Genomic DNA, 17,465 nt, shown 5'->3' on the forward strand with positions numbered 1-17,465 from the left:
GGGGTTACGTTCGCGAAGGTTTGAGCTAGTAAGGCATCACGTTCGCAAAGCAGTGGTTGCGTTCGCGAAGAGTAAAGAGGAGAGGCAGTCTGAGTTGGTTTACGCGAACGCGAGAGAACGGTCGCGTTCGCGAAGAAGGAATCTGGGCAGGTAGTATTAAATTCAAAAATCGAGGGTTTGAGCTCATTTTTCATATTTTGAGCTAGAGATCACGAATTTGGGCGATTCTTAAAGGGAGTTTTGCAGAGTTGATTGGGTAAGTGTTTATCACTTGGTTTTGGTTAAATTCCATGATTATATCTTGATTTTTATCATCTAAATTATGATTTGGGGTGCAAAATTGGGGAAAAGGTGGAAGAGTTCTTGAGATGGAATTTTGAGGTTTTGAAGGGGAATTTGTTGTCGGATTTTGGTAAATTTTATATGACTAAACTCGTGAGTGAATGGGCTTTCCGGTTTTGTATTTTTTGTCGGATTTCGAGACGTGAGCCCGGGGGCCGGGTTTGAGCTGATTTCAGATTTTGGCTATGATTTGGTATTTTTTCCTTGTGGAAATTGATTCCTTTAGCTTATATTGATAGTATTGCTTGTGGCTAGATTCGGGATGTTTGGAGGCCGAATTGAAAAGCAAGGGCATTTCGGAGTAGGACTTTGCTTGGTTTGAGGTAAGTAACCCTTTCAAACTTGGTTCTGAGGGTTCGAAATCCCAAGTTATGTGTTATGCGATTGGTATTGAAGTGACACACATGCCAAGTTACGGGCGTGCGGGCGTGCACCATGAGAATTGTGACCTGGGTGATTCCGTGGCACCGTTTAGTGACTCTATCCTATTGATATGCATGTTTTCATCATGTGATAAAGTAGTTGAGCTGTAGATCATGCTAGATATTATGTTTAGGCTTGTGTCGGTATTATTTGGACCATTATCGGTCATTTCTTGTTGTCATCTCACTAGTTTTCATTTAATATTCCATCCTTAGTCATGATCATGCATTTTTATATCATATCTCGGTCTCAGTTATTTATTGATTCATCATATCATTGTTCCGGGTTATTTTCATGACATTGTGAGCCCGTGGTGAGACTGGAGAGGTTGATGACTGAGTGAGGCCGAGATCCTGGTTATGAGTGCCAGTTATAGGATCGGGTTGCACGCCGCAGTGGTTATATTGATGATTATGATAGCGCTTGGGCTGTAAGAGCCCCTCCGGAGTCTGTAACACACTCCCAGTGAGTGCGGATGATATTATTGAGGGATAGACTTTCCTCGACATGGATTTGTCCAAAGTACTTGATACCTGGAGATGGATTTCTCCACAAGGTTCGATTGCCCTTTTTCCTTCGTACTGGTGACTTATAGTTAGTGTTGTATATGTTCCAGGATGGATTTCCCTGGTCCGTATGGCTATATACAGTACCGAGTGGTTGAATACTTGAGAGTGGAGCACATGGTGCATTTCATACAGTCTGTGCATTGGCATGTAGAGATAGCTGAGTTGTGTACCTTACACTGTTCAAATCTGTACTTCCTTTACTGTTTGAGTTGTATAATTGACTTGAAAGCATGCCTACATTTTTGCACATTTATTTTTGTTATACCTGTTGAGGTTGAGTTCGTCACTACCTTTTAGTCCAAATTTTGGACTTGTTACCTACTGAGTTGGTGTACTCACGTTACTCCCTGCACCTCGTGAGCAGATCCAGGCGATATCGGTCGTAGCAGCGGTTGCTGATTGAGGATCCTAGAGTTTTGGAGGCTATCAAGGTAGTTGCACTGTGTTCGCAGGCCTTGACTCTAATTCTTTAGCTTTGTCGTACTTTCATTTTATATCTCTAGACACTGTAGTAGACTGTATTTCTAATCTCAATAAACCAAAACTTCTCTTTAAGGTTGAAAATATAATATTTAAATACAATACAAACACTCCCCAAAACCTGGTGTCACTGAGTACATGAGCATCTAATATGAATACAAGTCTGAAAAATATATTCTATAATAGTCTGAGACCAAATACAGTAAATAAAGAGATAGAGAAGGAGAGACAAGGTCTGCAGAATATGGCAGCTACCTCAAAATCTCCTGAAAATCAACCGCGTGAAAGGATCAACACCCGCTATGTCCGGGAACACCTAGATCTGCACACTAAGTACTGGGTGTAGTATGAGTACAACCAACTCAGGAAGTAACAATAATAAATAAAGAACTGAAGATAGTAAGGAGCTACACAGTTATGGTTCATTTCCAGTAATTCCAGCAATGAATATACATGCTATCAAATCTGGAAGTTTAATGTCAAATCAATTTTTATACAGTTCCTGTTCATGTAATCCGTATATCAACAATCTTTCAGAGATTTCACAGCAATGACAGATAGCAACTAAGTGAAACAACAAATGGAAATCAAGTACAACTTCCTAAGACAACAATCACTCACTGGGATCCCAGCCCTCATCACTCACTCTCAATGGGTACTCGCGCTCACTGAGGGTGTACAGACTCCGGAGGGGCTCCTACAGCCCAAACGCTATAATCTGCATGGCCAACTCACGTGCTATAGTATAATATAAGAATTTGCATGGCCAACTCACTTGCTATAGTATAATATAAGAATCTGCATGGCCAACTCACGTTCTATAGTATCAATATCTCACAATCAGGCCCTCGGCCTCACTCAGTCATAAATCCCTCCAGTCTCTCGGACTCTTAATAATCATGAAATCAGCCCAAACAATAATGATATGATGTATCAATAATAACAATAAAGACTAAGATACAATGTGCAAGTAAAAGCTGAGGCTGAGTACATATAGCATTTATCAGGCAATTCAATAAGTACGCGACCTCTGTGGGTCCCAACAGTACTATCACATAGCCTAAGCATGATTTCTAACATGATTTACAGTCAAATTTTATCAACACATAGAGAGCATATAACTAACAACAAATTAATTCAACTTTACAGTTTCCCGGGAAGGACCAAGTCACAATCCCCTCAGTGCACGCCCACACGCCCGTCACCTTGAATGTGCTTTACCTCCAAAATAATCACATGATACCAAAATGCGGGGTTTAATACCCTTAGGACCAAATTTAAAACTGTTACTTATCTCAGACCATTAAATTCTTTACTCTGCTATGACTTTGCCTCGCAAATCGGGCTCCAAATGTCTCGAATCTAGTCACAAATAATTCATCTCAGTCAATAAAATTTATTGGAATTAATTCCATAAAAAATGTTAATTTCCCATAAAAGTCCAAATTTTAGCTCAAATATTGCCCGTAGCGCCCACCTCTCGGAACTCGACAAAAGTTACAAAATCCGAAATCTCATTCAACCACGAGTCTTTCCATACCAATTTTTCTAAAATCCGACCTCAACTCGACCTTCAAATCTACAAATCTTATTTCTAAATTTCTAAGTTCAAATCTCCTATATACACCTCAAAATCATGTAATCTAGTTGGATTATTCGATGATAATTCAATATTATGCAGTAGAAATGATCACAAGTGACTTATCTCAAGTTTTCCTTGAAAATATAACAAAAATCGTCTCTCATCAAGCTCCAATTTGTCAAAAATGGCGAATGGGACGAAGTCCCTATTTTTATAATTCTGCCCAGACAACCTCGGTTCTGCCTCAATCTTGGCCTTCGATCGAAGTCCTAGATCCTGGCCCTCGATCCTGGTCCTCGATCCTAGTCCTCGATCCTAGGCCTGGATCCTGGCCCTCGATCGTGGCCCTCGACCCTGGCCTTCGATCATGTCTTCGACCCTGACTTCGACAGTGGCCCTCTACCTTAGGCTCGATCATGGCTTAGATCGTGGACCTCGACCTTGGGCTCGATTCTGGCAGGTTCTGGTCTCGAATCTGGCAGAAGAAATTTCCAACATAAGCAAATTACAACACTTGTTGTAGTTCAATTTTTGATCCGTTAACCATCTGAAACTCACCCGAGGCCCTCGGGACCTCAACCAAATATTCAAAAAAGTCCTAAAATATCATATGAACTTAGTCGAATCCTCAAATCAACTCAAACATTGCTAAAACCATGAATTACACCACAATTTAAGCCTAATGAACTTTGAAATTTCTAATTTCTACAAATGACTCTGGAACCTGTCAAATCACTTCCGATTGACCAAAAATTTTGCACACAAGTCATAAATGACATAACGGAGGTATTCAAATTTACAGAATCAGATTCCGACTCGGATATCAAAAAGTCAACCCCTGGGTCAAACTTTCCAAAACTTCAACTTTCGGTATTTCAAGCTTAATTCCACTATGGACCTCCAAATAAATTTTCGGACACGCTCCTAAGTCCAAAATCACCATACGGAGCTATTGGAATCATAAAAATTCAAATCCGAGTTCATTTACACATAGGTCCATATCTGATCCACTTTTCTAACTTAATTGTTTTTTTTCAATTTTAAGACAGTGTCTCATTTCACTCCGAATTCCTTCCGGACCCGAACCAACTAACTTGATAAGTCATAAATCAATAGCAAGGCATAAATTGAGTAGTAAATGGGGGAATGGGGTTATAATATTCAAAACAACCGGCTGAGTCCTTACAGATGAGATCGAATCTGTCCTATTGAAGAAGTTCGGAGAGACCCTGTCAAAAGGGACTATGATATGGTATCAAAACTTACCTCCTAATTCTATTGATTTATTTGGTATGCTTGTGGACTCTTTCGTGAAAGCACACGCCGGGGCCATCAAGGTCGAAACCAAGAAATCAAACATTTTCAAAGTAAAACAGAAGGATAACGAAATGCTCAAAGAGTTCGTGTCTCAAATTCATATGGAACGAATGGACCTGCTACATGTCGCTGATGATTGGGCCGTTCAGGCTTTCACCCAGGGGCTCAATGTTCGAAGTTCGGTGGTTTCACAACAGTTGAAATAAAACCTGATAGAATATCTAGCTGTTACTTGGGCCGACATACATAATCTGTATCAATCAAAGATCAGAGTGGAAGATGATAAACTCGAGGCCCCTTCGAGGTCTGTTTATCCCATCAGAAACATCGATAGAGTTAAGAGAGATATCGATCATGAATCGAGACCAAACAGGGATCGATACCGGCCGTATAATGGAGATCGAAGAAGTAGTGGGTCTGGGCGGAACTCTATAAGAAACGAAAGGAGAAGTGACAGAGGTCAGAGCAACAGGTGACACATGAGCAAAAATAGCTTCGATAGGCACATCGGGCCTAAAGAAGCACCGAGGTTATCGAAATACAACTTTAATGTCGATGATGCCGCCATTATATCAACTCTCAGATGTATCAAAGATACCAAATGGCCCTGACCTCTACAATCTGATCCAACCCAAATGGATCCTAACCAGATAAGTAAACATCACGGCACTCATAGCCACATGACAGAGGATTGCCGACAGTTGAGAGAGGAAGTAGCTCGACTATTCAACAGCGGGCATGTTCGAGAATTCCTGAGTGACCGAGCCAAGAATCATTTCAGGAATAGGGATTCTAACAAACAAATTGAACAAGAATAATCTCAACACGTCATTAACATGATCATTGGTAGGGTCGATGTCCCTTAGAGGCCGATGTTGAAACACACCAAAGTGTCCATCACGAGGGAGAAACGAACTAGAGATTACACACCGGAAGGAAACTTGTCTTTCAAAGACGAGGACGCGAAAGGGATCGTGCAGCCCCACAATGATGCACTGGTAATATCTGTACTTGTAAATAAAATTTGAGTTAAATGTGTGTTAATTGTTCTAGGTAGCTCGGCCAACATCATCCGATCGAGGGCCGTGGAGCAGCTCGGTCTACAAGATCAAATCGTGCCTGCAGTACGAGTTCTAAACAGATTCAATATGGCATATGAAACCACTAAGGGTGAGATAACTTTACCTGTGAACACCGCCGGGACCATCCAGGAAGCTAAGTTTTATGTAATCGAAGGAGACATGAGATACAATGCTTTGTTCGGAAGGCCATGGATCCACAACATGAGGGCAGTATCCCCAACTCTGCACCAAGTGTTAAAATTCCCAACACCAGGCGGAATTAAAATAATCTATGGAGAAGAACCAGCCACAAAGGAGATGTTTGCAATCGAAGAGGTGATTCTGATATCCACATTTGCAACAACAAAGGGGTCGAGTTCGGTCACAAATCCAGAAAGTAAAAAGCAATTACCGACACTGACCCAACTGGAGAAACAGGGGACTGATGAAGACGATGATTATGACTACGGGGTACCCAGGTCTTTTATATCCCCCGATGGTTCCGACACTACTAAATCGACGATCGAGGAGCTGGAACAGGTCATATTGGTCGAGCACCTACCCGATCGAAAAGTATACCTGGGCACAGGGTTAAATCCTGTGCTCAGGAAAAACCTCATTCAGTTTCTTATAGCTAAGATAGATTGTTTCGCTTGGTCCCACCTTGACATGACAGGGATCCCGCCGGAGATAACCAATAAGCTAAGCCTGGAGCCGAAAAATATATTTTTATATATTATTATATAATATTTTATATATAATCTATGCATATTTTTGTATATTTAGCTAGCAGATATAATATTTTAGGCTGACGGGCGAATGTGTGACTTGCCCTTCAAGAAACATGAAATCTGGACTCCAATTGGGTCCCCAAAAAGAATTGGGTCCCCAGAAGAGAGCGACCCAAGCCCAGTGTCAATATGTATGGTCTGGATTTTGGTAAATCTGGCCTTTCCAACATCTAAAGAAGTTGGATATTGATTAAATGTCTTTGCACAAACTGCTTAAAGAGTTGGACAAGTGAAATTCTTTGTTATATTCTCAAGTTCTTGATATTTTGGAATGGAATAATCAAAATATACATATGAAAATATTACAATTATGAACTATTTTGGACTTGTACTGCCTACTTCAGTTTTTGTAGAAATGACATCAGGTAGCCACTTTATAGTGTTATTATTTAGAAATTTGACAGTGTATTCTGAATTTAAATTTTTCAGTTTAATTTTTCAGGACACAAAGTCTTGAAGTTAAGATTTTCAGTTCAAATTTTCGGCACAAAATAAGTACTGGCTAAACCATAAATAACAGTCCTAAAATTGGCTATTTATGTACCTCTCGTTTCAGTTTTTTGGGCTAATGTTCGGCCCATAACAATCTTGATCACCTGATCTACTGTGGCACCAGGTTACACGAGTTAGCACTGAAATATGTTTGAGTCAATTGTAGCGGGCTCATTCGAACTTAGTAGTTATAATGGAGTATTTATATATATATATATATATATATATATATATATATATATATATATATATATTTGTGTGTGTGTGTGTGTGTGTGTGTGTGTTTAATAAATATTAGAATTAAATTATAATTTTAAAAGTACAATAATTTTAGTGCTTAAATTTTTAAAGGTCAAATCCATCAAGCTATAAATCTATCTCTAAAAAATTTAATACAGAGCATAGACTAACGTCTTTTTATTATTTTCAAGCGATATTTGTTTATTGTATAGGCATATTATTTTTCTAAGTAATATTATTTACATACACATTAGAAGAATTTTTTTTATAGTGCACGCACCAATACTTGGAAAATCCCAAGTTACAATACTACTTTGTGATGACTTTTCAATGAGAGAGACTTTTGCTTTTAATTCCTAGCATATGCGATTAATTAACGGCTCAATAATAATGGTGATACTCATAGCATTAGCATTGGGTCTTTTTCAAAAAATAAAATAAATGCATCATATAGTCTTTGATAATTGAATAGGTAGTGTGGGGCATAAAAATAAAATTTTAAACCTACCTAGTTCAACAGTAGTATGTAAAAATTATTCAACATAAACATAGTGAAATAATTCTCTTCAATTATGTTGCTTTATGCACATAGCTGAACAAACTCCAATTTTCATAAAGGAAAATTTTTTCTCATTAGTTTTGCTCCCTCTATCCAATGGACTATTTTCAATGGTTTAAGCGACAACATTTGAAAATTGCATAAAATAAACAACATATTGTAATTAGGAGTGTTCGTCGGTACCTGGTACAGTATTTAGACGTTTCGGTATTTTCGGTATTCAGTTTCTTAAAATGCTATATCAATACCGTACCAAATTAAATTTGGTATGGTCTCTCCTTTCGGTTTCGGTTTATTTGGTTTGAATACTAACAAATGCATAGAGTAATAAACTATAATATTCTTAATTAAAGTACTCAACAGTACAAAATTAAAAACGTTTGTTGACAAAAGTTTTATCCGAAACTAACAAATATCAGCCTAAAGAGAGAAAACTGAACATAAAGAAATAAATTTAATAATTAGATATTGTGTATAACTTCAATAATATTAAAAAATGTCTCATCGCAGGACCATTGCCTACCAAAGTACTAGTCACTTTTTGAATTGTCCACTCATTGATCATCCATGAGAAGTTTTTGGAAGCTTTAATGATGGTGGGTATATATATATATATATATATATATTAAAGTACGCGCATTGCTTATGTTATCATATACAATAAATATAATATTTCAAAGACTTACATAAATATTATATTATTATAGTTGAGTTATAAATAAAAGTTAAAATTAAAAATTAAAAATTTCTAAATATGATAATTATTGATATTATTTAGCTAATTCAATAAAAGAAAGAAACTCTATCCCATATAAGTTCTTAATCATCTCATTCACTTGACAGAAGACGCCTTCTTTTTGCTCACGAGCAAAATGCAATTTGTTCTATTTCTTTAGTACATAAGAAATATCATATAAATTATTTCCAATATATTAAAAAAATAAATTACTATCGCAAAAATAAATTCAACCGCTACATTCTAATTAATTACTCATTTTTGTTTTTAACTTTCCATGTATGAGATTATATGTATGAATTTATTCAAGAGTTTTATAGGATTTTGCGGTTAATGCTTATTACTAGATTATAATCGATTTTGCATTAGTTTTTTTTTTTTTTCCACCACAAATGCTATTCCTATTAAAAAAAAAATATAATTTTTGTATCTAAGAGTTTTGTCAAATGAAAAAAGATGTTTACTTAAGATGAATTTGGAAAGAAATTGAATGTGATATATTTTTTAATTTGTTAATTCAAAATTTTAATATTTATTCTTTTTAAAAGCAATGATTTATTTTTTGTTGATAATTAGTAATATTAATTCATTACAAGTTTTAAATATTTGACTATAGTTATAATTTTATTTAGAATTATATTTTTCAAGCCTAAAAAATCAATCAAATTTTTAAGTTTTGATATTTGTATTTGCAAAGTTATTCGTGTCAACAGAACACATTCTCTCTCTCTCTCTCTCTCTCTCTCTCTCTCTCTCTCTCTCTCTCTCTCTCTCTTATTTTTTTATAGTTACTTGTTGAAATTATTGAGGTGTAATTTTCAAATATTATAATATGAGATAAATTATATAAACTAATATTAATAATTAATCACTCTATTATATTTTTTGTTCATGTCTACAATGGTTTCCATCATTTAATTTTGTGGCATTTATGTTTTCCTCCTCGTAATAGCATAAGTAATATTGCGTTGGTCTACATAAGAAAATCTACATAAATTAGTAACCATTTTTTAATGCACGTACCACTAATCTTTCCCAATGGTTTGTTGTTGATTTGGGGTTGTTGATTGTTATTTCTTTCCCCTCTTTTTTTAATGATTTATTTTTTAATTGATTTTAAAGTTTTAAATATTAGGATTTCTTACCTAGTTCAAATAAGGAAGAATTTAAGGCACAAACTTTAATTGATTTGAAATTTCTAAATATTAGGAAACAATTTAAATGTTGATTTTGTCCAATATGAACTCTATTTTAAAGGGGTAAAAAAGGCGAACGACATTTCACTAAGGGCCTTCGTGTTTTTAATATAGTATATACTAATTATAAGGTACAGGCTTTGCACGTGTACCTTAGTTTAATAAGTATAAAGTTAAAAAATCACATAATATATTAATCTATGTATATATTGCGTTCAATTATCATGTGTCATTACAAAAGTATTTCTAAAATTTGATGTTTTTTTACAATGCTTGTTGTCAACAATTTATTCTTAAATAAGACTATTGTTGGAGCAGTAGCGCATCTGTTAAATGATTTCAACTTGTAATAGGCAACTTAATTCCTAGAAGTTTTAGGAACAGACATAATTAATTTGCTAAGTTTACATATTTTATAGGTCTTTTCGTCCACAAGAATTTTATTTATCAAATTAAATAAAAGAGGTAGAAGAATGAATAAGTTTCATAATGATACTTGTAAAATAAAAGAGTTCTTCTATTGTAATAAAAACTACGGCACACAAGCAGACGAAGAACTACAGAAAAGATATAACTCAGAAGTGATTTATCTACCATTTATAGAAGAATTGTCAAAATACTTAATATCGATTTTTTAGCTATTTTATATTTAAAATCTTTCCTTGCATTTAAATTCAAATCTTTTTAAAATCTTTCTTTACGTATTCAATTAACTCATTATGTGTTGTAGTCCTTCTATTCCAAAACTCTTAACCTTATTTTTAGGGTTTTCATATCGTTTCAATATTAAATTGAATTAATTTAGAATCCCTAAATATTAGGGAGATAATAAAATGATTAATTCTAAATCTTAGGTAAATGATTTAAATGACTATTTTGTCTAGTGTGAAATCTACTTTTAAAGGGTAAAAAAGACGAACGACATTTCGCTAAGGGCCTTGGTGCTTTTAATATAGTATAGATAGATATAGATATAGATATAGATAGATACACACACAAATATTACTTGCAGCTTCTCAGAAACAAATTTGACGAGGAAAAAAAGAGGATACAGATAAAGGGTGGATTTGCTTTAGAAAATACAATCAATTTAGTAAATTTTATTTATCAACTTCTTCACTCAGAAGATGACAATGTTGATTTAATTAGTCTACACAAGTACATACAACTTTCTTGACTTGTTTCTTTTTCTTTAATTATTATTACTACTTACACAGTCACTTCTTGCCCAAACCCTTAGAAACTAATATAATATAATATATAACAACACATAAAAGGTAGCGGGATGCACAAAACATTCTAGGTTCACAGATTTCAGGGCTCGATCGAATTCATGACCTATAGGTCAAGTTGAGACAACTTCGATATTGCTCTCCAAGGCTCCCCTTCAAATATTAAATGATAAATAAACTTTAGATAATGTAGAATGATCAATTTCTCCCTTTCTTAAATATCAAATGAAGGGCAAGGACTATTTAACTGAAGCAATTCTTCTATCATTTGCAATGCAACTCTGTCTTCTTCATCCATTTCACTTCTAATACTTATACCTTCAACTATTTCTCCACAATTCTTGGAACTAGAAGTAGAAGAAGAATTTAATTCTCCTTCAATAGCAGCATTGACATTATTCTTTTTCTGAAGTTCAACTGTCATCACCCATTTCGAATCAGAAGAAGGGCCAGCACGTTTTTGCCACACTCCTATGTGTGAATTCTCAATATCCAACCTCAAACAAGTAAGAGATGGTGATGGCACCTATATCATGAAAACAAGACTTGAAATGTATTAATTTCACAAGACATATCCCGATATATAAATAACAACAATAACATATGCAGTATATTTTTACAAGTAGGGGCTGGGGAGAATAGCGTGTACGCAGCCTTATCCCTACCTTGTGCAGGTAGATAGGATGTTTCCGATAAATACTCGGCTCCAATATCCCAATATATAATATTATGCAATAATAAATGTAATATGATTCCTCCGGTTCGTTTTATATGAAGGTGTTTAATCAGACAAGAAATTTAAGAAAAAAATAGACTTTTGAAACATACTTGCGGTCTTAAACATGTCATGTTATTTATGTGGCTATAAAATTAGAAGGTTAAAGTTAAATTACTCTTAAATATAGAAACATGTAAGTCTTTTTGGGGTAATTTGAAACAAAGAATGTCGTCACACTACTACAAACAACTGAATTTCGACAAAAATATTTGAGGGAGATCCGACGGAAAAGCTTCAACAACTCGTCAGAAGCTTTTCTGACGGACATTCCATCAAAAATACCATATTTCTAACAGACCTCCTACAAAAATTTTGCTGAAAGCTCCTATGTGTTTAATAGTGTCACATAAAATGAAACTGAGGAAGTATAATGAATTTTTCTTATGAAAAAAAGGGGATGAAGAATGATACCTTAGTACATTTGCGAAGCTTGGCATGGAGTATTTCAGATAAGGCTTTTGGTGAGGGAATTGATGAAAATTCTTGATCTTTAGCCTTTAATTCTTTATTATCTGAATCTTGAGTGATTGGAAAGTTGGTTTTTGCATTGCGGCCACTCATTAATATTGCTGCTTGATCATATGCTCTTGCTGCTTCTTCTGCTGTATCAAATGTGCCAAGCCATACCCTTCTTTTCCTGTAACACAAACACAAGATTTAAATTTTATGGATTCACGTTTTGAATTCTTTGAATTTGAAATATAGATTCAAAACGTAGTATTTAAAGAGTAGTGTACAAAATATTTACACTATCCGTTTAAGTTGAACTATAATAACAAGTAACTTCCATAAAATGTCTAATAAGCAGTGACGTGAAAAAAGGAGTAATAACTACACTAATAATTTGGCTGCTATAACCAAATTGCACTGATACTGTAAAAAGAAAATTGAATAATAATGTTTATAACTCAAGTTCAAATTCATATACATTTCACGGTGTTCTAACCAGCCGAAAATAGTAGGTTCGACTCAACCCATATTTAATACTCCAGGTCCGTCTTTGGACACATACATCGCCTCAGCTTTTTCTTTGAAATCAGAGACTACTCCAATCCTATTGCAATAGACAAGCGGATGGAGAACTAGACGTATCTTACTAGATAAAAACAAGTTATAATGGATAGCTCGAAGGTTGGATTGACGGGATCACTTCTTTATATTCTAACATTGGCTTGCCTTGCAAGTGAAAAGTTAGGCGCCATCACGGTCCCGAAGGTGGGAATTTCGGGTCGTGACACAACAGTAAAGTTGTCTCCGTATGACCTGTAGGTCACGAGTTTGAGCCGTAGAACCAGCCACTGATACTTGTACAGGGCAGACTGCCTACATTATATTGTTGCCCTTCCCGAACCTTGCGTAAATGCAAGATGCTTTGTGCACCACACTACTTTTTATTTTTATTTTTTACATGACTAATCTCCCATCCCATTCCCAAAACCAACATTGCAAATTGATAAATTAGGTTAGATAAGAAGAAGAAGTTGAAAAAGAGAGAGATGTTATATATGAAGAATGTGGTAAATATATATAGGAAGAGCTTACAACAAGGGGTGTCGAATTTCAGAAACCCAAGAACCCCAATGGCGTTGCCTGACACCTCTGAACTTCTTTGAATGTACCATTTTGTTCTTATTTATTGATTTGAAGAATTTTGCTGACAAGTGCTCAGAGAAGTGAAGAAGAAAGATGTAAAATCAAGAGAAAGTTAGTAACGAATATGATGAGTTTGTTGCAACTAAATATATAGCCAACTGATTTAAACCAAACACGTATTTTTGTTGTTTTCTATCGGTGTCTGGTATTCGTATCGAAGCATGATTAAATCTGGATTTAGGCCTTAAAATTTCTCATTGGGGTAAAATGTTTCATAACAAAGACGACTCTTTATACTCAGAACTCGAACCCGAGACTTCTGATTAAGAATGAAATGAGTACTACCCGCTCCATCACAAATGATCACAATCACTATTACCTAGTGTTCTCAATATATGTCTACTTCAGCGTGTTTGGTATGAAGGAAGTTATTTTTTTCTGAAATTTTTAGTCCACAAAAAAGTTATTTTCTAGCTGTCTCGTCAAATGGCGAAGATGTCTTCCCTCACTTATGAGCGACACTCGTTTTCCTTACCACTATATGAATTTTTAACTTCACATTAATTTCCTGCTCCAACTACCATTTATATATCGTAGAATTAATCTTAAATACTCAAAAGTTTTATTAAAACGCTCTCTCATTTGCTAATATTATCGTTAATCTATAATATATAAAATATCTATTATTTTTCAGAAGTTATTTTTGACGTACTCATCAATCAAGCGCTAGAAATATTTGCCATAATAAAAGACTTTCAGTCATATTAATTAACACACTTGCGCATGGTATATTATTGTAACTATATCTTGTGTTTTACTTGCAAGTAAGTTGCTCTTTTCTTTCTTCAGTAATGCACGTACAAATACAGTTCAATTTTGAAAACTTTGTGACAGAGCAAATAAATGCTAAGAACGATCCATCAATTAAAGTAAATTTTATAAACAATAATAAAAAATGTCATTCTTTAGATCCTCTTCTAATTATACTATACCCCTCTAATTAGTAGGCTTTGACATCGTAACTTCTGCTCTTCTTTTCTCTTGCAGTTGGCAGTCTCAGTCAACTTTGTTTTTTGCGGCATCTCTTCTACTCTATTTATTTATTGAATTGGTAGGTAATAGTCTTTCTTTTAGGCTTTTGATTGAACTTTAAAGTAATGGAAAAAAGGCAAGCCACAGAAAACTCGTAAGTAAAATTGAGCGAGTACTTTAATTACCTACCTCGAAAAAAGAAATGTTTAAATACTTCTAGTACATCATCTTTGACTAGCAACTACTATGGTTAGAAAATGAGGATGAAGAACCACTAAAACAAATGCAACTACTCATGACCATTTGATTGTTTAGGTATATGGGGGAAATGTTTTCATTGTAGTTTACTATATTTGTGTTAGTTCACTCTGATGTATGGGCCTGCCCCTACTCTTTCTTTATCGGATTTTCTCTACATGAACTTTTTCTTATATAAACCCGGTGTGTTATCTAAGTTTTTTAACTAGTCCAATAAAAATCTCCTCTATTGCAGCAAAAGTCAAAAAAGGGTACTCGCGTTGCAACTTGCTTGCCTAAAATGAAAATCCTTATTAGCCAAAGTAAGGGACTTTCTTATTGGAGCATACATAACGGACAAGGACTTACAAGACTATTCTTGTAACGACTCGACCGATCGTTTTGACTATTACAATCCCGTCCCCCCATTTACTGCTCCAATTGTGATCTATGGTTGTTATTTGGCTTGCCATGGAAATGGGTTTGGGTCCGGTGAGTTTTTGGAATACTTAGTTCCAAGGTTTAAAACTTATGTTGAAAAGGTTAACCGGATGTTGACTTATGTGTAACGACCCCGAAAAATTTTGCTAAGGAAATTAAGGTTTTGTGGTGCCGAGTTAGATCAATTAGTACAAAAGTTAACTTTTTAGGCTGAACAATGCACTGAGGAGTAAAGAAAAATTTTCGACAGAAGAAGTTATTTTTGCGGCCCACTATGCAGTCGCAGAATCACTCTATGGATCGCATAATGGCCGCAGAGTGAATCAGATGTGAGGCAAGATTTGAGAAAAATTTACGGTGCATTATGCGACCGTAGACCTGTTATGCGGTGCATTATGCGACCGCTGAACAGGTATGCGGGCCACATAATCACCGCACACCTATCCAGGCGACCCTCGTTTTGGTGCTTCAATTATGCGGTCAGTTTGTGGACCGCATACGTGTTATGCGATCGCAAATCTGTGTCGGGGCTTCAATTCTTTCTACTTTTTGACCCGACCCAACTTCCATTTATAGCCCTTGAAGCTCATTTTGGAGAAACAATCTGACATTTTTAGAGAGAAGGGAGAGTGTTCCAGAGAGAGAAAGAAGCTCAAGTGCTTTGTTCATTAAGATCTTGTTCAAGTTTTGAAATCCAACAAGGAAATATCACACGATCTTTACCCAAGAGGTAAGGTTCTAACCCCTAGTCTTCAATTTCGAATTTGGGTAAAGATGGGTGATTAAGAGTATTATTTATACGTATCAATAAGGTTTATGGAAAGATTGTTAAGTTCAAATGGGTAGAGATTGGGTTGAAAAGGGTGGAAATTTTCTAAGACTTTAATTGAAGATTTGAGGGTCGAGTTGATGTCGGAATTTGGTGACATTTGTATGGTTGGACTCGTGGTTGGATGGGCATTCATATTTTGTAACTTTTGACAGATTCCGAGACGTGTGTTGATACCCAATGTTTCCCTCATATTTCTCATATATATATATATATATACTTATACTTTCAAAATAGTGCATATGCATCATCATTTGATTCACAAGCATATACAAGTATTTGTCATAATTGTCCATAATTTTTAAAGGCTTTAAATCAATTTATTTTTGCATTTGTATTATATAAATATCTATTAATTACCTTATAAATTATTTTTATGATGATTTTATCTTCTAAACTTATCATTTATACCCATAAAAGGTTTTTATATTTTTAGTGTATTTTATATAATTACATTTGCATTTTTTAAAGCTAAATTACACGTTTTGCAATAATACACTATATGCATGTATAATTACATTATTTATGCAAAAATAAAAACTTTTTATATTTTTATAATGTTAAATATTTATTTTTAATCATTTGCATGCACAAATAAGTTTTGTTTTTGTTATTTATCTATTATTGTTTATAAATTATTATTTATTAAAATTGGGTATTTAAAATCTGGCCCTAATTTCATAATTAATTTCGTACGTAAACTACCCAAACATAACCCAATCACCCAAGCCCAACACCATTAGCCCAGTCCCTTACCCATTTAATTAAAACCCGACCCAACCCCTACTTAAATCCCAGCCGTTGATCAAAAACGATCAATGGCTAATAATCGACCCCTCATTTTCCTTATATCATCCATCTCCCAAACCCTAAACCCATTTCCCCTAATTCGCTGCCTTTCTACACCCTTCCCTCTGAAGAACCCTAGCCCACCGCCTCTCCAAAATCCTCCCCTAATCTCGTTCCTAATGGGATTTTCTTCCCATTTACTTACCATTTTGACATATTTCCTTTATTGGTTGATTCTTTTACGGTATTACTTAGTACTTGCCTAAATATGGAAAGTACCGTCCTCTGATTCTGTCCTAATCGATCTTCATCTCTTGAATCTGGACAATATTAAGTCCAGACACATTATTTTGCACCGTGTGAGTTCGATTTGTCCGTATCTTGCCGATTCATACTTAACCCTAAGGTTAGGGTTTACAGAATCTCTTTGATTCGAACCAAAATTGGTTTAAGCTTTAATATTAAGTACTACCTCGTCTATATTCGCCTTATTATATATGAATCTGTCTATTTCTGCCGATTATTTTTACTTACCCTAAATTAGTGTTTCAGATCCTTTTTATTTGAACCAAATCTGGTTCGATTTTGTGTTTTATGAATAATATTCATGTCTATGTTCATTTTATACAATATGTGATTCTTTGCCTTTATTTTCAGCCGATTTTGGGGAGTTTACCTAAAAACTAGGGTTTCAAAATTTTTCTTCTTTACTGATTGTTTGAATTAATTATATTTCCATATTTCTG

The 17,465-nt window shown here is 34.9% G+C and overlaps 1 protein-coding gene across 1 annotated transcript; it reads right to left on the bottom strand.

Moving 5' to 3' along the window:
* Window positions 1-11,009: 11,009 nt before the first annotated feature.
* LOC107821246 (ethylene-responsive transcription factor WIN1-like) lies at window positions 11,010-13,521 on the bottom strand. The gene is made up of 3 exons (XM_016647671.2): window positions 13,341-13,521; window positions 12,210-12,435; window positions 11,010-11,546 (listed from the first exon to the last, which is right to left on the bottom strand). Exons 1-3 carry the CDS (start codon window positions 13,418-13,420, stop codon window positions 11,235-11,237), a joined length of 618 nt encoding a protein of 205 aa, XP_016503157.1. The 5' UTR covers window positions 13,421-13,521; the 3' UTR covers window positions 11,010-11,234.
* Window positions 13,522-17,465: the final 3,944 nt, after the last annotated feature.

This window comes from Nicotiana tabacum, chromosome 21 (assembly GCF_000715075.1).
Source record: "Nicotiana tabacum cultivar K326 chromosome 21, ASM71507v2, whole genome shotgun sequence".
Taxonomy (NCBI): Eukaryota; Viridiplantae; Streptophyta; class Magnoliopsida; order Solanales; family Solanaceae; genus Nicotiana; species Nicotiana tabacum.